The 20,549-nt window shown below is 43.4% G+C and overlaps 1 protein-coding gene across 3 annotated transcripts in view; it reads left to right on the top strand.

Moving 5' to 3' along the window:
- The window catches only part of CARMIL1 (capping protein regulator and myosin 1 linker 1), a 320,425-nt gene that overhangs the window by 104,540 nt on the left and 195,336 nt on the right, over positions 1-20,549 (top strand). For all 3 annotated transcript variants that reach the window (XM_068559097.1, XM_068559096.1, XM_068559098.1), the window contains exon 3: positions 17,120-17,170. In XM_068559097.1, the coding sequence (XP_068415198.1) occupies positions 17,120-17,170 (51 nt within the window). The remainder of the gene's footprint in view (positions 1-17,119; positions 17,171-20,549) is intronic.

Here is a 20,549-nt window from a genome sequence, read left to right as displayed (position 1 = left end):
GGCATAGCTGGGGAGAGGGGAACGCTTGGGAGTGGTCGGGAGCCAAAAAAATGAAGGGGTCACTTACAGTTTGCTGGTTCCTACCGAGGCAGGGAGGAGGAGGCATAGCCACACGGAGAACCCGTTGCTAATTTCTACATTAAAGGGCGGAGCAGCAACAGTGTTTGTGCTTGAGCGATGTCAGCTTTTCACTTCCTCCCATTGTGCAAAGGCTGGGTTTGGCTTAGAAAGCTCTGCCCCAAGTTTCACTTCATCTGGCAACTTTGAGCCATTGGGCACAATGTTCAGGTGGGGTTCTTTGAATAGGTGAGTGACGTTTCTGTGTTCCCAGAGCAAAACACTTCTCCACGTAGCAAATCTCATTTATCTGAAGTTTCCAGAAAGAAAAACATGCTCTATTTACAAAAACAGGTTTCCTCTCTTTGGCATGTCCTTTCATTATGCCTGCATTTTAAAGATAAGTTTCCTTCTGTTTAAATGGTCTATTAATTGTCAGTAAAATAACATGTGTTTTTTTCCTGTATTTTGTATGAAGTCTGTCCCGTCAGTACCCTGACCCACCTTTTGTAAATTGTTTCGTTTTGTGGACTTAACTCTGTTGCTCTTTTGGCACAATCAAGGGCAAAATCAAGGTCTAGAGAGCCTTCGGACACCTGAAATCATTTATTGGAGTGGATTTTGCTTTTCCTGCATGCATTGCTAGAAATGACATTCCCAGCCTGTGGGAGCTGCAGAAAACTAGAGTCTTTCTGTAGTGAATTTTTGAGTAAAGAAGTTCTTCGAACACAGTAGGCAAAAGGCAGGGATGTCAGCGTTTGGCATTTCTACACCTTTCCTCTGCTAGGTTACCTTTTTCTTGTTCTATTTTTCTTTTTTTGGCAGGTGAGTTGGGGATTAGCTAGTAGATCTGTTTTAAGTGGGTCGAGGTGAGCTGCAAACAACAGATTTTCAGGTACTTCCCTTATAGGATATGACTATTAAATAGGAAGGATGTGTCTATTACGTGGTAGCTGTCAGGAATAAACAGGCATAACAGAATTTTTATAATTGGAGTCACAGACTGTAGCAACTCTTTTTACCTTCTGAACTCTTGAGTTTTTGCAGCTGGAAAGGGGGTGAGGAAGAGCAGTAAACTTTGACTAGGATGGATATGGTCCCTGCTCCCAGGTACCTTACAGTCTGGTGGGGCTGTTAGATGTTACATATACAATTCCACCAATAATTAAAAGGTATTACTAAGGAAATGTGCAAATACTGTGAGAATATATGATCGGGAGACCTGCTGTAGTCTGGATTTTCTTAGGGAAGTTCTTTAGGTTGGGATTTGAAGGATGAGCAGGTGTGAATCACGTGAAGGTAAAGAAAGCGGGAAGGAAGAGCAGTTGGAGCAGAGGGTGGGGCAGGAGCTGTCCCCTTGGGGGGACCAAGTTCCAGTGTGGCTGGAACTGGAGGGGGGTGGTGGGGAGGAGAGGGAGGGAAAGGAGGCTGCAGGTGGAAGCAGGGATCAGTGGAGTCATGCAGAGCCACTGGAGAGCTTAAGCAGAGAAGTGATAAGATAATGTTTGGGTTTCTAGAAGATCGCATCAAGATCCTATATGGGCAGCTGACTTGGTGAGGCAAGATGGGTCTGTGGGGAGGCTATGGCATGTGGTACAGGAGCAAGATGATGGTGGCTTGGAGTACAGTCATTGCACTGGAGCTGGAGAGAAGTGACTGGATTTAAGCGATGTTTAGATTGCACTGAACTTGGTGAATGACTGAGGTAGGGAGTGACATTGACAATGCCTGGATTTCTGGCTTGAGAAACTGTATGGATGGCCATGACTCATTACTGAGCTCAAACTCTTAGAGGAGGAGCAGATTCTGGAAGAAAGATCACATGCTGAGTTTAAGGTTCGGAGAGACATCCAAGTGGAGTTAGAGAGATAGATCTGATGATCCAAGAATGATCTGGGCTGCACATGAACTTGGGATTCCTGTGAGATCCATCGAAGTCATGGGAGAGAATGGAAGGTAGCAGGGAGTGGGGAATGGATATGAACAGGGAGGTGGGTGGACAAACCTGTGGAAAAGAGAATTCCAAGCTTGAGGGGCTGTGCCAGTGCTAAGGAAAAATCTCATTCAGCTGTGCCCAGTGCTAAGGAGAAATCTTGTTAGGAAATGTTAAGAACTGTACACGGGGCTCAGCAACAAAGAGGTGACTGGGACCTCAGTGGAGCTGTGGGGACAGAAGCCAATTTTGAACAGTAGAGTGAATTTGAGGCAGAAAAATGAAGACATGAGCTGCAGATCCTTTTTTGAGAAGTTGGGCTCAGAGGAAGGAGGGAGTTAGATGGAGCTACAAGAGGGGTGAAGAATCCAGGATACAGATCTAGATCTTGGGATCTCTCTATCTGGATATTTACATATGGAATGGAAGGCATAGTTAGTCACTTAAAGTTCCTGCAAAGGTGGGCAGGATATATTCTAGAGCCCAGGTGAGGGGGTGGGCATTTACCTCCAGCAGTTCAGAAGAAGAGGAAGATGAGAGGACAGATGTAGCTGCAGGGGCAGGCAGGTGTGGAGGGTTGGAGTGGGATGGTCAGCGGTACCATTCTGATGAAGTGTGTGTACTCAGTGGAGTAGGAGTGAAGTCGTCTTTCCAGATGCAGGAAGCGAAATCAGCTCGTGGGTTCGACCTGTTCTCCAGCTGCACTTGGCAGACGCCACTGCAAACCTGGAATAGGTGGCTGGGTGGGTTCATCCAGGGTTGAGGTTTTTCTCTGCGGGCGTAATGAAAGGATAGGGAACACACAGGCCGAAGGTATTAACAGTGGAGGAATGATTTCAGTGGGGTTTTAGTGGGATGAAGATGGGCTGGGAGGATGTAGGATGGTCAGTGACCTGGCAGGGTCAGGGGGCAAGTAACAGAGTGGCAGACCCAGCTGAGTAGAGGAAAAGATGCACATGCTTCGCTAACTGTAATGTGTGTATAAATCACCTGGGGATCTTATTAAACTGCAGATTCTGATGCAGTAGGTCTGGGAGTGGGGCCTCAGATTCTGCATTTCTAACAAGCTCCTAAGTGATGCCAGCCCCTCTGGCCCATGGGTCACGCTGAAGGAGAATTAGAAGGTTGTGGTCAGAGAGTGGGATGCATGAATTAGGAATCATAGAGCAGATAGACAGCACGGCCCAGGGAATGACTAAGTGGACCAAAAGGTCAAAGAATGAGAAGGCCACCTGATCACTGAGTCTTGCCGATGCATGACAATGATGCTGACACTTAACTGTTGGCAACACTGTTCTGAGCACCTTGTGTATATCCTCACGACAGTCCCCAGTGAGGTATGTATGATGACCCCTTATTTTACAGATGAGAAAGTGAGACACAGGGAGGCCATTCTCCACATCACCCACGCTTGTGAGTGGCAGAGTCAGGATTCAAACTGGGACAGTAGGACTCCAGTACATCTCCAGAGTCCAGTGCCCTTATGTGAATGGATGCATTACTGACCTCTGATCGCAGAAGTTGGAGAGGAGATGGTGTATAGAGATTTTTAGCCAGGTGTTAGCATCATCAGTGAGTAAAGTTAGGGTGTCTAAGAGAGTGCTAGGGTTTTTACAAGTTATCTCATTTAATCCTCACAACTGTCATATAGAGCTTATGCCATACCCATTTTACAGGTAAGAAAATTAAGACTCAGATTATATAATTGAAGTGGGGGAATTGGCAAGTGAATTCAAATTGGTCTGAGTCGAAAGCCCATTCTTTTTTTTTTTAAATTTTATTTATTTTTTTATACAGCAGGTTCTTATTATCTGTTTTATACATATTAGTGTCTATGTGTCAATCCCAATCTCCCAATTCATCACACACACACACACACACACACACACACACACACACACACACACACACACACACCCCCGCCCCCTGTCACTTTCCCCCCTTGGTGTCCATACGTTTGTTCTCTACATTTGTGTCTCTATTTCTGCCCTGCAGACTGGTTCATCTGTACCATTTTTCTAGGTTCCACATATATGCATTAATATACGATATTTATTTTTCTCTTTCTGACTTCACTCCGTATGAGTCTCTAGATCCATCCACATCTGTATAAATGACCCAATTTCGTTTCTTTTTCTGGTTGAGTAATATTCCATTGTATATATGTACCACATCTTCTTTATCCACTCACCTGTCGATGGGCATTTAGGTTGCTTCCATGACTTGGCTATTGTAAATAGTGCTGCAATGAACATTGGGGTGCATGTGTCTTTTTGAATTATGGTTTTCTCTGGGTATATGCCCAGTAGTAGGGTTGCTGGGTCATATGGTAATTCTGATTTTAGTTTTTTCAGGAACCTCCATATTTTTGTTTTTATTTCCATTTCTCTAGGAGGTGGGTCAAAAAAGATCTTGCTGTGATTTATGTCAAAGAGTGTTCTTCCTATGTTTTCCTCTAAGAGTTTTATAGTGTCTGGTCTTACATTTAGGTCTTGAATCCACTTTGAGTTTATTTTTGTGTATGGTGTTAGGGAGTGTTCTAATTTCATTCTTTTACATGTAGCTGTCCAGTTTTCCCAGCACCACTTATTGAAGAGACTGTATTTTCTCCATTGTATATCCTTGCCTCCTTTGTCATAGATTAGTTGACCATAGGTGCGTGGGTTTATCTTTGGGCTTTCTATCTTGTTCCATTGATCTGTTTCTGTTTTTGTGCCAGTACCCTATTGTCTTGATTACTGTAGCTTTGTAGTATAGTCTGAAGTCAGGGAGTCTGATTCCTCCAGCTCCGTTTTTTTACCTCAAGACTGCTTTGGCTATTTGGGGTCTTTTGTGTCTCCATACAAATTTTAAGATTTTTTGTTCTAGTTCTGTTAAAAAAAATGCCACTGGTAATTTGATAGGGATTGCATTGAATCTGTAGATTGCTTTGGGTAGTATAGTCATTTTCACAATATTGATTCTTCCCATCCAAGAACATGGTATATCTCTCCATCTGTGTCATCTTTGATTTCTTTCATCAGTGTCTTATAGTTTTCTGAGTACAGGTCTTTTACCTCCTTAGGTAGGTTTATTCCTAGGTATTTTATTCTTTTTGTTGCAATGGTGAATGGGATTGTTTCCTTAATTTCTCTTTCAGATTTTTCATCATTAGTGTATAGGAATGCAAGAGATTTCTGTGCATTAATTTTGTATCCTGCAACTTTACCAAATTCATTGATTAGCTCTAGTAGTTTTCTGGTGGCATCTTTTTTTTTTCTTTTTAACATCTTTATTGGAGTATAATTGCTTTACAATGGTGTGTTAGTTTCTGCTTTATAACCAAGTGAATCAGCTATACATATACATATATCCCCATATCTCCTTCCTCTTGCGTCTCCCTCCCACCCCTCTAGGTGGTCACAAAGCACAGAGCTGATCTCTCTGTGCTATGTGGCTGCTTCCCACTAGCTATCTATTTTACATTTGGTAGAGTATGTATGTCCATGCCTCTGGTGGCATCTTTAAGATTCTCTATGTATAGTATCATGTCATCTGCAAACAGTGACAGTTTTACTTCTTCTTTTCCAGTTTGTATTCCTTTTATTTCTTTTTCTTCTCTGATTGCTGTGGCTAGGACTTCCAAAACTATGTCAAATAATAGTGATGAGACTGGACATCCTTGTCTTGTTCCTGATCTAAGAGGAAATGCTTTCAGTTTTTCACCATTGAGAATGATGTTTGCTCTGGGTTTGTCGTATATGGCCTTTATTATACACACAGAGGTAGGTCCCCTCTGTGCCCACTTTCTGGAGCGCTCTTATCATAAATGGGTGTTGACTTTTGTCAAAAGCTTTTTCTGCATCTATTGAGCTGATCATATGGTTTTTCTTCCTCAGTTTGTTAATATGGTGTATCACATTGATTGATTTGTGTATTTTGAAGAATCCATGCATCCCTGGGATAAATCCCACTCGATCATGGTGTATGATCCTTTTAATGTGTTGTTGGATTCTGTTTGCTAGCATTTTGTTGAGGATTTTTGCGTCTATATTCATCAGTGATATTGGTCTGTAATTTTCTTTTTTTGTAGTATCTTTGTCTGGTTTTGGTATCAGGGTGATGGTGGCCTCATAGAATGAGTTTGGGAGTGTTCCTTCCCCTGCAATTTTTTAGAAGAGTTTGAGAAGGATGGGTGTTAGCTCTTCTCTAAAGTTTGATAGAATTCACCTGTGAAGCCATCTGGTCCTGGACTTTTGTTTGTTGGAAGATATTTAATCACAGTTTCAATTACATTACTTGTGATTGGTCTGTTCATATTTTCTATTTCTTCCTGTTCAGTCTTGGAAGGTTATACCTTTCTAAGAATTCATCCATTTCTTCCAGGTTGTCCATTTTATTGGCATAGAGTTGCTTGTAGTAGTCTCTTATGATGTAAAGCCCATTCTTTCTCTATATCAGGTTTCACTACATCCCCACCCAGACATGAAAATTCTTTTCTAATTCTCAGATAGGCTGTAGTTACCATGGGAATAATCTCCCCCTGCACTGACTCAAGCTACATCCTGGAGATGATGTGTCAAGAACGGGATTCAGGGCGGGAGACAGGGCATCTGGGATTGTCTCTGTCCCTAACTAACAAGTTTGTACACGTCTCTGTAGGTCTCAGTTTTTTATCCCTGTAGATCACTTTCAGAGCTGTATTCTTTGAGGCCAGTTATAATGACTTCTTTTATATTAATGTGTGCTATAGGCTTAGCACTTGATAGGTAATCTCCAGTTCTTACACAAGGACAAATACTGTCTCCAAGTTAGAGGTGTGGATACTGCAGCCTGGAGATTTAAAGGAACTTACCTATGACCAGTCTGCTCACAAAATGCCAAAGCTGGGATTTTGTTGTCTCCAAAGCTCATGTTCTTGCCATCCTACCACGCTGCCTCAACCTTCTCATAACCTCATGGCGGATCATGCTTATAGGTGCAGATGGTGCCATAAACCAGTTTTTATCAAACTCTCAAAATCTGGACCCACAGAAGAAATGCATTTTATGTTGATTTTGAGTAACACCTCCCCATGTGTGCACACAATCGCGCGCACACACACACACATGCATGTGTGCCATGAGCACACTGATATCTCTGAAACAGAAGTTTCATGAAACAATGCTCTGGTTTCTATTTGCAATGCATTTGATTTTCTTTTCACTTCCAGTTCAGTCTATTTTATTAATATGCTTGTTAAACTCTTCTGAATTGATTTAACCAGCCACCAATGGGCTGCAGCCCTCAGTTTGAAAATTATGTACATACCCGGATTTCTCAGTATAATCACTCCAAATCTTTTTTCTCCTCCTCTCCCTGTTTATCGTGGAATGTAATGAAGAATATCTCTCAATCTGATTATTTATGTAACAGTATTAAATCTAAGCCAGTTCCCCCTACCATATGCCACCCACACTTCTGCAGAGTGGAGGAATATTTCATAAATTTGCTCTGAGAGCAGGAAAGAAAATGTGAACTTTTTTTCATTTGATGAAAATGGTAATTAACAAAAGGTGAAGAATAAGGAAGTGACATTTGTGCCTCCTTGGCTTGAGAAGATGGGGATCTAAGGGCCCCCCTTGTAGGCTGACAAGTTGAAATAGTGTAGGTTGGGGAGGGACCACAGCATGAGAATTCTGATAAAAGATGAGTGAAACTTACTTCATGTTCCAGCTCTGCCGTATAGCTGGTTAACTAATATTACCACTGAACTTGTCCAAGGACATGTGTTTATTGGACTCCTTTATGTGCCAGGTTTCGTTCTGTGTACCTATGTTATCTCAGTAGGCGTATTGTCTCCATGTTTTTACAGGTGGGGTGATTAAGGCATGGAGAAGCTAAGTAACCTGCCCCAGGTCACACAGCTAGTAGTGAGTGATCTAGCGGGGGTTCATACCCAGGCTTTCTGCCTCTGGAGCCCGTGGTCTTTGTCATTACGCCGTAACTGTTACGTGTCTTTCCTTTCAAGTAATTCTCTGTGGTCTTTATTGGGTGCCATGCCCAGGATGGGGTTCTCGCTTCTGGGTTTTGAATCTTGAGAGGTATCATACATGGAAGAAAAGTGGCTGGAGTCCATTCACTCCATCAGGGCAGCCAGAAGGGACTCCCCACTAGTTCTTGCTTCTCAAATCTGTAGAGTTGATTTGGTTTCTGTCCCTCTTGAGCTCTGGTTTTTAATGAAAAACATTTTTATTTTTTATGTTTTATTATGAGAGCTACCCATTTCCTTTAAAAAATTTATTTGTGCTTAAATTCCATTGTTTGGAAAAAAAAAAAAAAAAAAAAGCAAGCCCTGATAAATGCAGACAATTGTTTGACCCTTCCTGGTCTGTTTCCTCATCTATAAAATAAAGGAATTAGATACGCCTATCTCCAGATTGCTTTTAACTTTGTGATTTTTCGCTAGAGTTAGGTTCTGGTGACTCATGACTTGTTCAAGGAGAGACTGGCTGGCCCTGTGTTAGGGAAGCAGGAGAAGTTTTGTTAACTGGCTTAATGTGACCTTTCCATTCATGTTGTATTTTTCTGTATTCTTTGAATGACTGTGATTCTACTGTTGGTGAATTCATTTAAACCATAAATATGCCTGATGACTAGCAGATGTCCCTTTCCAAGCGTGCCCCATGCAGACCCATGAGACCCCAACGCTGTGAGGTCTGGGCAGAAACTCTGCCCCATGTAAGTGCCTTAACCTGACCTTCCTGGACCTGTGGGGCTGGTTCTAGGTGTTGGGCTCATCTTTACTCTTAGCCTAAGAGGTGGTCCCATTCCAGGGATTATGGTCACGCCATTATTCTGCCTTTAAAAATATGTTATCGTCATAGAGTCAATGCAGCTGGTTCCAGAATTTTGTTTTGGCCAGTGCTTTGAAAAGAAGATCTGAAATGTTAGTGACATCAAGAAGAATTGATGTTGTTTGGAAGTAGCCACATGTTCATCTGTGGGGGAAAATTAGAAACATTTGTTTTCTCTCACGCTTTGATAAAACCTTACAATTTGCAATAAAAGGACAGCAGGAAGAATGAAGCGATTGTGTCTGACAAGCTGTGTGTAAACATTCCATTTCTGCTTAATGGCGTAAATAACCAGGTGAAAAGAAATGGACTTACACAGGTGTTAGAGTACAAAGACTTCCCCCGAAACTAGATATCAGAAGACAAAAACCAAACTCCAGTGACTTCCTTGCCCCCCCTATTGAGGGAGCATCTGTCCTTCCGGGGAGCAGGGGCCCAAGAAGGAATTGATTCCTCTCAGCAAATATTTACTGGCGATTTGCCATTCTTGGCAGTCCACGGGAAGCAAAGAGAAGAGGGGTCCTAGAACTGGGACAGTTCCACAGTGGGCCTAAGTCATGACCCAGGGTGTAGCAAGAGGTAAGTTAGACACCTGTTCCAACCCCCTTATTTTACACTTGGGTGAATTGAGGTCCACAGAGAGAGTAACTTGTTCAGAGTCAGGTCACTTGGCCAGCTTGAGGCCAAACCCAGGCTAAATCCAATAACTCTGTTCTTAGTGTAATACTATAAAGGACATGTATAATATTATTATAATATTGTAATATAAATAATAACAAACACTAGCACTTTCCACATGCTGGCACTTTCTGTATGGTCTTCTCAGCACTTTACATATGTTCACTTATTGACACACATTAACTTATTTAACCGTCATGGCTCCATGAGGTGTACCTTGTTGCTCCCATTTTACAGAAGAGGAAACTGAGCCACTGAGAAGATTAAGTAGTTTGCCCCAAGTCACACAGATAGTAAATGGTGAAGCTTGGAAGCCCAGGCAACCCGACCCCAGAGTTTGTCCTCGAAACCACTGTGCAAGGGGTCAGCAAACTTTTACTTTCTGTAAAGGACCAGATAGTAAATATTTTTGGCTTTGTGAGGCGTAAAAATCTCTGTTGCATCTGCTCAGCTCTGCCTTCATAGTGTGAAAGCAGCTGGAGATGTTCCATTAACCATGGTTGGGGCTGTGTCCCAGTAAAACTTTATTTATAAAAAACAGGTGGGGCTGGATTTGCAGTTTTCAGGACCTGCGCTGGACTGTGCTGCCTCCTAGTGTGGTGATCCAGTTTTATAAGGGATTTGGGGCCAGAAATTGCACTAAAACGATGTGTTGTTTTGTATTCCTTTTGGGTGAAGCGTCCTGCTTTGGCCAGAGAGGGTGAAGGTCATCAGAGCTATGTGCAGTGGGTTGTTACGAGGCTCAGAGCCAGAGGGGCTTTTTATTCTTGCTCAACTTTCTGGGTGACCTTGCACAAGTCCCTTAGCATCTGTCACTCATAACTCTCCACAGCGGCACTAACAGTCCTCACCACCTGCCCCTCTCCCTCCCCAAAGCTTGTGTCTTGGATTAATGAGGTCTGGGGGTTTGGAAGAGGGGAAACGTATTAAATGGCGCTCCTCATTTAGTTTGTTTGCAAATTAGAGAGCATTTGTGTGGTATAAGACCATTGGTCGAATGTTTGCCACGAAGAGCCCAGTTTTACAGGAAAGGCGTTTTTGGTAATGTGCAGAAGAGAATGTGGATTTAGGGGCCATGAATTTACGGATTGCCTGTGCAGCGGTAGGCTTTAGGTAATGGGGTCCTATAAGAGGGTGAAAGAGATACTTTTGTTTTTAGTAAGTGTGCCATGAGAGGGTTCCATGGCCGACCTCGTTTTGTATCATTTCCATAAGGAAATTTAGGCTCCTCTGCTAAGCTATGAGTCTTAACAGTAGGGAGGATTTTTATAAATGTTTCCAAGTGAAATTTTGAAGTTAAAAGTTGAACCAAGAAGCCTCAAAGGGAACCAGGCTGCTGCTTGCATTTCAATGAAAGGGAGAGGAAATTCATTATAGAGGTTGAAAATGTGGTTTGCATGCTAAGACTCTTCTGGAAGAATGGGCCTCGCAGAGGAGGTGGGAGGGAAGTTCTAGCTTGCCCTTTGTGGTTAAGGTTCCTTGGCTCAGCACATATACTCCTTCTAATGCCCTCCACCCCCCTCCCCAACCCCCGTTTTTTTTAACTCTGCAAGGAAGTTCTTCTCCTTCAAGGTTAAAGGTATATATATTGAACTGAAAATGCCAGTCTAGGAGATATCTCAGAATCATTGTTTCTGTTTTGCTGTTGTTTGTTTTGTTCTGTTGACAAAAACCATTATTTAAAAATTCAGTAGATGTTAATCTTACTTTGGGAATCTAAATTTAAGATTCTCTCACACCAATTATTTTGATATATTCAGCAGAGACGTCTGGGTGCTGGGCTAGGGCTTTATCTACGTTTGTATTTTACTTAAAACAACAGTATTAGATTAGTCCTGCAGAGCAGTATTATTCTTGTTCTACAGGTGAGCAAACTGAGAAGTTAACTAACTCTGTCAGCGTTAAACAGCTAGAAAGCGGCAGAGCCAGAATTGGAATCTGTCTTCCTGATTCCAAAACCCCGACAAGTAGGGCAACCAAGCGTCCCAGTTTCCGGGAGGCAGGATTCTCAGAGCTAAAACTGGAAATGAAGATGTGGTCACCCTGCAAGGAAGATGCTTGGTATCCCTAGCACCAAGGTAGTGCACACTACCAGGAAACACTTACCGATAAATCAAAGAGGAGTTTTCCTGCGCGATTTCCCCCCTCACCTGCTAGAAGCCATGTGTGTGTGTGTAAGACCTCCAAGGCCCCAAATCCTAGGGCATCTTGGCCCCAAACAGGAAAGCTAGGAGATTGAGTTCTTTGGGATTCCCAGCATGAATGTGGCCCCATTTATTGGCCCAGTTTGGGTTGATAAAACAAAAAGCACAATTCTTGGAATGGTAGCATTCATAGTTTTGCACACTTGCTTCAAAACATTGCTACGCTCTTGTGCTCACAATTGGGCATGGTGTTGGGAAAGGCTGGGTCAGCATTGGAGAATTTCATCCCTTCGGCTCCATCCCCTTCAAGGCTTTCTAAGAACAGTCCTCATGCCTCTGGGGATCTGAGCTGATCACCAGAAATGGGGACCAGCCAGCACAAAGCTTCTGCCTTCAAAGCCTGGGTGTGTCTCTTTTCAAACAGATGATTTTGGCCTGTGTCCAACTTCTGAAGGACACTGTGTACTTACGCGGCCTTTAAAATATTTCTAAAGAAAGGGAGTTGGCATGCAGGGCCACAGATTGTGAGCGCTGTTGTTGCCAGAGTGAAAGCAGAAGTGATCGTTTAGAACCTCATGTATCTACATATGGTCAAGGGATTGCTCTGTACTCGAAAGGTGAATCCGTGTGAACACCCTAGGCTTTTTTCCTCTCTTTTAAAAAATATATTGAGCCAGTTAATACCTTGTCAGTGGCCCCTAGAAACCCCCTGGTGACTTTCCAGGAGAGGGCAGATCAAGAGAAGGCAGGTAGGTCACCTGATGCCTTGGCTGCTTGTGGGAGACGTTATTCTCCAAAACGTGACACTTGTAAACGGGCGGAAAGGCCAGCCTGCGCCTCGTGCTGGTGATTGCTGCCGTGTGTCAGTTATGTGGGTACCTGTTTTGAGATTAGTTTTTGGTAACTAGATTCACACAGGGGACCTTGTAATCACTTAATTACTGATGTGCTTATTGTATAATAATGTCAAAAGGTGTCTTGTCATTTTTATTTCATGGTTTTTTCAAGTTTCTCTGTGACTATGTTCCAAATGAAATACTCTTTGAGAACGCAGTATTTCTTCTGTGATGGGTGCCTGTTGTTTTGCAATGGGCATAAATAAGATACAAGCTCTCAGTGATTAGCAGAGAGAAAGTGCTGGGAAACGGGGGGCAGAGTGAAGGGGGTGGGGAGCCAGAAGAGGGAAAAGAGAATGAGAAGATGGGTTGGGGCATGGGGGGATAGCGGAGGCCATAGCAGAGAGAAGGGATTGGAGGGAGGGGTGGGGAACAGGCAAGGAGAGACACAGATAAGCTGAGAGATACACAGGTAGAATCAAGTAGACAGATCCAAATAGAGACTCACAGAGATTAACCCATGATCAGAGAGAGACGGAGACAGACAGATAGACACTGGTCTGGACAGACAGTAGAGACTGGTCCTTGTTCTTATGATATGCAAATATCCATCATCTTATTGATGACGCTTTTACCCGTTTGCTTCTTTCTGGCTTTAAAGCTCTATGACTCATCTGTGTTTGCATGTGTGCAGACTATTGAGGAAGCTGGTTCTTGGACAGGTGAGATTTGAGAGCCCTTATAAGTAATTAGCACAATCTCTGGGGCCAGACCATCTGGGTTCAAATCCCAGCTCTGCCACCTACTTGCTAGGGCAAGTTATATACTCTCTGTGTGTCTCAGTTTCTTCTTAAAATGAGGTTAATTATAGTATCTAGCCCATAGGCTGCTGTGAGGATTAAAGGAGATGATGTATGCAAACCTATGAGAACATGGTACCCAACATGTATTGGCTGGTATTACTACTGTGCTTGTAAAATGATCCTGGATGTTGTAGGACCAGTTTTCCTTTGAGGGAATGTTCACAGAGCTAAACATATTTTTCTGACTACTGAGAGGCTGTGTGTTCCTGTCTGGGGCTTTTGGCATTGACCCTTATTGCTATATGAGGAGAGAGTGAAAAGGTAACACACTGGGAATAAGGAGTTGCCTGTGATAGTCCAGCTCCACCCCAAACTATCTACGAGATGAGTGTCTTTGGATCTGCTCTCAGATTATAAACTCTAAGGGGGTCTTTCACTAGGTGATTGATATTGAGTCCTTTCTGGCATGTGAGTTTTATGATTTGACTCTTATTTTACCTCTATGCAAAGGTTTTGTGGACTTAAGATTCTTGAAAAATCAGGGATTGATCATACAAGTACCCCTGGAAGAAAGAAACGTGTGTGCTGCATTGTACCATTGACCCTTGAACAACATGAGTTTGAACTGCATAGATCCACTTCTATGCAGATATTTTTTCAGTAGTAATGACTATAGTACTTACTAGATGGTCTGTGGTTGGTTGAATCCTCAGATGTGGCCAAACTGTGGGTATGGAGGGCCCACTCTAAGTTATATGCAGACTAAGCCCCAAGTTGGTCAAGGGTCAACCATAGGTAAAGAGGTGAGGAGTCTGGCTTCCTATAGCCATGCTGGTCATCATGACTGTCAGCATTATTTCCTTCTTTTTCTTCTTTCCTTTTCCCCTGGAGGAGGAGCAGTGTTTGAAAGGGTGCCACATCAAGATGTGCCGTGGAATGGAATATTATTCAGCGGTAAAACAGAATGAAATTGGCAGCAATGTGGATAGGCCTAGAGAATATTATGCTTAGTGAAATAAGTCAGACAGAGAAAGGCAAATGCTGAATGATATCACTTAGATGTGGAATCTTAAAAGTAATACAAATGAATGTATATGCAAAACAGAAACCAATTCACAGATATAGAAAGCAAACTTGTGGTTACCAACGAGGAGAGGGAAGTGGGGAGGGACAAATTAGGGGTATGGGATTAGCAGATACAAATTACTGTATATAAAATAGATAAGCAAAAAGTATATACTGTATAGTACAGGGAGTTATACTCACTGTCTTGTGATAATCTGTAATGGAGTATAATCTGCAAAAATACTGAATCACTATGCTGCGCACCTGAAACTAACACAATATTGTGAATCAACTAAACTTCAATTAAAAAAAACGTGCTGTGGGACAAGGTCTTAGTTCAGAGAAGGCAAAGTTTTCATCCTTTAAGATGAGTCCTGATCTTGTAATTTAGTCACGGATAACGTGTTTGCCAGACCTAAGCAAAGGAGAACACCGGCCACACCTGTCTCTGGCCCCCTTTTATCTCGCTTTCTATTACTGTCAGGCCTCTTCTGACTGTCTGATGTTCACCACTGAACCCTGTGTGTCTCACACAACAAAACTGCCTCTTGCCTTTTCCCCAAAGGCAGCCAAACTCTACTTCCCTGGGTACTGCTGTCTTAGTCAAGGCTTGGCTAGTGCAGATGACCTGAAAAATTTAGCTCTCTAGGCCATTCTTGGATTTGAAAAGAGAATCTTTTAAACTACTGGAATGTTGAGGAAGATACTATTTGAGCTGGGAGCTTCGTGAATCCCTTCCCAGTCACAGATGGCCCTGGGCTCTCACCCTTCTACCCCAAATCTAACAACTGCCAGGGGCTAGAGACCAGGAGGCAAGATTGGGTTAGAATGTGTAAAGGTAGCCTAATGGTGAAGAGCATAGGCTTTGGAGTTGACAGACGTGAACCCTACTCCTGCCCTTGGATTATATCACAGAATCTGTTTCTTCGTCTGTAAAATGGGGGTAATAATGATAGCGAATATGGTTGTTGGGAAGACTAAATGGATCAGTGTATCCAAGGATGTTTGCCCATTTATGGCACATAGGGAACACTTGATAAATGGTAACTACTACTCAGGGCTGGCTTCATGGGCATGTGACCTGTACAGGTGCACAGGGCACTGCTCTCAAAAGGGCCCTACGCTTGGGTAAATGCTTTCTGTCACTGTCTTTAAAATTCTTCATAATTTTTGAACAAAGGGCCCTGCAGTTTATGTAGCCAATCCTGCTACTCCTGGGCTACAGTTGACCTCCACTCACTCATCTGACCCCACTTCTTACACGCCTCTCCCCTTTCTATTGCTTGGTGCTTTCCCCCGTCTCTGAAGGGCCTGAGTAAAAAAAGTAAGGATCATTCCTTTGGGAAAAGAACTGTGGTTCATGGACTAAGAATATTCAAATATAGATGTCTTTTGTTGGCTCCACTTTTAGAAGTCACTTATTAATGGTGTTTTAGAGCACATCACCTCTAAAGTCAAGTAGCAAAAATGAACCCAGGTGGAAAAGGATCCCATGAATAGCTGTGATTGAAGGCATCTGGGTGGAAAGTCTTCAATGGGCCGTGCGCCTCCCTCCCTGCCTTCCCCTTGCTCATTATCAGACTCTCCCAGCCAGTGTTGGGCTACCTCTCTTTATCATCTGTCTCATAAAGGGTCCTGACTTGAGTTATTCCCAATAACGGTGAACTCTGATTATTCAAAGAAGAGTTATCTAGAAAATATACCGTTTCTGTTTAGAGTTGGGAGCCTAAAGGAGGCACAGAGCAGGCTCCAGGCACACCCATAGCCTCTCCTTCTGTGTGTGAATGAACAGGGTGGGCCCTGGCTTGAATCTGGATAAATCCTGTAGCAACTTGGGCCTCAGTGTCCTTGACTTACGATTTCTCAAGTTTTGTTCAAATCTAGCATTCTTAGACTAGCACATACGTATCATTCGCTAAGTATCAACTTAGTGACAAGCAAGTTGTTTGGAAAATCAAAGACAGGTCTCCCATCAGAACTTGAGAAGTGTTGGAGTCCGCTTTCTTTATTGCAAAGGCCCCCGAGGCCTGCCCGAACCTCCGGGTTGCAGAGTGGCCCGTTTAGACATTAAGGTTGTTAGACTGGGATCTCTGCTCCAGGTGTGAACTAGGAGTTCAGACTAGTTCCAGCCCCTTTGTATTCACAGGGGCCCCTGCTGGGCAAGAGGTGCCTATAGGCATATGGGACCCCCATGGGCTATCTGTATGTTCTTAGCTGAGAACTGGAATTGATAAATGTTCTCTCTAGGACTGAGAGAGGCATAGCTGAGAAGCAAAGTTGGGGTTGACTCCTTGGGAGAATAGCCTGTTTTGCTGCCTGTGCGTTATGTAAATGTTATCAGTTAGTGGACAGAGAACAGGACGCAAGAGGGCAAATGTGGGTGGCGGTTGTAATTTGGAAAGTGTGAATCAGTACTTGGCTTCTTCATTAAGTTTGCTGTTGATATAGTGAGGCTCCTGCTATGGATAAGATATCTGTATTTTAATATCTCAGACACCTGTCTTGCTTATTCAACTGGAGTAATCGGTGGCTCCTTTGGGCTGCTGACTGTTTGCTCGTCTTGAGTTTTGCAGGTGATTTGTTCGATACGGCCCTTCGTACAGTGATTCTTAGAGTACAGCTAATAATCCTACAAGGCCAACAAGCTGTCCCAGGTCACTTCTTCTTCTCACATGTCAGGAACCAAGCCTCTCGAGGCTTCAGTATCATTAAAGGCCTGCGGGTCACACCAAAGCCCACCAGCTCACTTTTCGGTACTTATACTGATGCGGCTGCTTCTGTCTTACAGGTGCTTACGTCATGCCGAGCCTTCCTTGTCACAGCACGAGTCCCCACCAAGGTAAGTGTTGATGAGTTTCCTCCTTCCAACACACACACACACACACACACACACACACACACACCCCCACACACCCACAAAACGCACTCGCTTCTCAATTGCGTAGACTTATGATTTAGGCCAATGTGTCCAGAGTTCTCTTTGCACATATTTTCCTTCCTTCTCCCCAGAAAGCACCTAAACGTTTCCTCCTTTGTTCCCGCTCTGTGTTAAAGGCATCCCAAGAAAAGTGGCGAAGCATTTCATGCTCCATATCCCCGAGGCTTGTGGATTTCAGTTATTTTTCTCTCTCAACTGGGGCAGGGTTTACACTTTCTTCAAGTCTAGTTCTTATTTCTTTGGGTCCAGTAATGGCCCATTTTTCTAAGGCTTTGACACGTGGGAAATAACCTTCATAACTCTACAGAGTGCATTACCGGGAACGTAGCCACCTAGCCCTCTTTCGTGGGCAGACTCTGGTGTTGCCTATAAAAAATAACACGGTGCCACTTGGTTCTTTAAAAAGATCTAACATTTTCCATAAGATGTCCTTCGTTATAGGGTGCAAATTAACATTTGAACTGATAGCTCATGAATTAGGCATCATAATTGCTTCTTTTATTTTCTTGATGGTAACAAAAAGGGTGTTGACTGATTTTATAGGATATGAACTCACCTGCCCACAAACCCAGGAAAATGGGGAAGGTTTGGGAGACGCTTTCAGCCTTGCTCCTGTGTTTGCGCTGCAGTGTTATTTGCTCATTTTCTCAGTCCTTTCTTGCTTCTTAAAATTCAACGTTTAGCCACTGTCTTGTGAATACCTACTTATGCGCTGGACACGGTGCTGTAATGCAGTGGACCTGGTAGGACTGACAAACTAACGATTTGCATGATTTTTGTTGAACTTTGAGAAGGTACCAACCCACTGTTTGCTAGTCAAAGGCCATGGGTACCTGCTGCCTTTTTTCTTTCTGATCATACAAATGCTAAATTTTATAAAGTTTCTCCGAGGAATGAGACTTTATATTATCCCACCGCTTTTGATAATATAAAGTGAGTCTTTATGTTTATAATGTGTTATAAGTGAAATCAGTCATTATATAAATGATGTTGGATTAAATTACCTATATGCTAAAGTACCTGAAGGCAGGATGTAAGGAAGTGTTAACCATTATCCCACTGGTGAAAAATTAATTGCGGAAGGAAATTTTATGGGCTTGAGAAAATAGTCAAGCAGCCTATTGAATAGGAGGCTCCTGAAAGATATGTTTACCCTAATTAAAAATGTTTTGACACAGCAGAAGGTGTGTTACCTCTTGGGAAGTCACCTGCCTCCCTTCTGTTGCCCCCTCCTTGCTCTGCCCCTGAGGCAAGGCCCAGCTTCATCCCAACATGTATGTAACATCTCACGTCGGCCTGGCTAGGGTAGTTTGGACATTGGTTCTGATTTCTGATATTGTCAGCATCACAAATAAAGGCAGATCTTCTTCCAAAGTGACCTGCCTGTAGAAGGCTGGTTTTTGTATCACAGTGCACCTTGGCTAAGAAGCAGAACCGGTGTCAATGACATTTTTCTGGGGAAATAATTATATTCGGAACAGTGGTGTACAACAGCCCCGATTTTCACATAGGTTTCTTCTCTTTTCTTTGGGGGCTGATTAATTAAACATTTTCTTCTTTTGTCCTTTTAGTGTTAAATGTACCACATACGCAGTCAAATGCACAAAATAGAAATGTATATCACCGTGATTAATTGCAAAGCAGATACCTCTGCAGTCACACGCAGATGAAGAAATAGAACTTTGCCATTCCCTCCAGAAGGGGGGATGAGGGGGGCGGGTGATTGTCAAATCAGGGAAGGGTCTACAGAGAAGCTGGGCTGGAGGATCAGCCTGCGTCAACCAGGCAGGCAAAGGGGTCTCCCACTGGTCAGAGGTTTAGCAGTTTGCAAGAGCACAGTGTGTTTGGGGGAGCTGAGATGTGGGCCCAGGACTGAGTAGGAGGCTGTGGAGGGAGGGAAATGGGTCAGGAAGATGGGCAATCGTGACATGGGTTGCTGCGTGTGGAACAGTTGGAGTTCCTGAAGGAGCATCACATAATCACATTTAGATTCGCTCTGTTGCCTGTTGGGTGGGGACTGTCTTGCTGAGGGTAGAGGTGGGCCTTGGATGATTCCTTCCTCTTATCTAACTGATCACTTGTATCTGTGGTTCTCTCTTCAAGATGTCCTCAGGTCTTCCTGCAGCCTGCCTGTGTCTCAGCTTCCTAACTAGTCCCCCTGCCCCCTCCTGCCCAGTGACATTCTTTAAACTGTCTTCCGGGTGGGCTGGAGTCAGGAGGGTCAGTGGTGGGAGCTGAGAGCAAAGGCCTGTTAAAAAGAGCCATGGGTGAGATTAGAGAGAATGGCTTGAACCTTGCTGTGATGTCGGTCAGTGTGTCTCCATGACTCCCCTCCTCACCATTGATAAGAACCAGGGCTCCGATGAATCGCATACTCAGCCTGTCCCCCCCCCTTACTCATCCCTGAAACTGCAGGGTCTACTTCTCGTTTCTGTCTTGCCCTTGTTCTTTGAATGCCTCTATGCCTTTGCAAATTTTTTTTCTTCTGCCTGGATTTCTCTTTTCACTCCTTCTTTGTTTGACACGCTTGAAGTCATTCTTCAGGGCCTGGCTGGAATGTCTCAGTGCTTTCCCGGTTCCCTGGCACTTTGCTTATTCCAGGAACAGCACTGAGGTGCAGCAGAAGCGTCTTAACTGACCTCCAGCTAACCTCCCCCAGCCAAATTGACCAAAGCTGCCCATGCTAGTCCTGATATACTGACTGATGCCAGCTGCATCTTCATAGCCGCTGGGTTATAAGAGAGTGTAGCTGTTTACACCTGTTCCCACCAGTTGTATGAGATGCCCACCAAGGGTCAGTGGTTTGCTTCCAAACCTATTCATAGCAGTTATGATTACAATAGTAAATTTTTAAAAAGATATTTTACATATCAGTGAAATTGGCTGCAAAAGGAGAGAGTGTCTGTGAAATATTGAATGTTGGTAAAATAATTCACTTTAAAAAATTACTGTCTTGTTAAGGACTGGACAACTGTTAAAGGCTGAGGCGTTGGGGAACATAATAAGCTAGAGAACTTATGCCCTCACACTGCTTTCCCAGTGTCTCCAAGCTCTCACTCCATTTTAAAGAGCTTCAGTTGGAAGTTGTGTGCCCTGCATTTACGGGTGTGGTCCACAGAGGAAATGCCACTGGAGGGCCAGACAATGGGACTTGACTCAAAGAAGAAAATTTGGCACTATGTCCAAGGCTAGCAGATGAAAATATGTTTATAAGTTTTAATTTGAAATAAATGAAGGTAGAGAGGTCCTGTTTTTAGAAAATGATTCCCTGCTTGAAATG

This window comes from Eschrichtius robustus, chromosome 12 (assembly GCF_028021215.1).
Source record: "Eschrichtius robustus isolate mEscRob2 chromosome 12, mEscRob2.pri, whole genome shotgun sequence".
Taxonomy (NCBI): Eukaryota; Metazoa; Chordata; class Mammalia; order Artiodactyla; family Eschrichtiidae; genus Eschrichtius; species Eschrichtius robustus.
The sequence above is the reverse complement of the archived record's forward strand: the minus strand, read 5'-3'. Positions and strand labels throughout refer to the sequence as shown.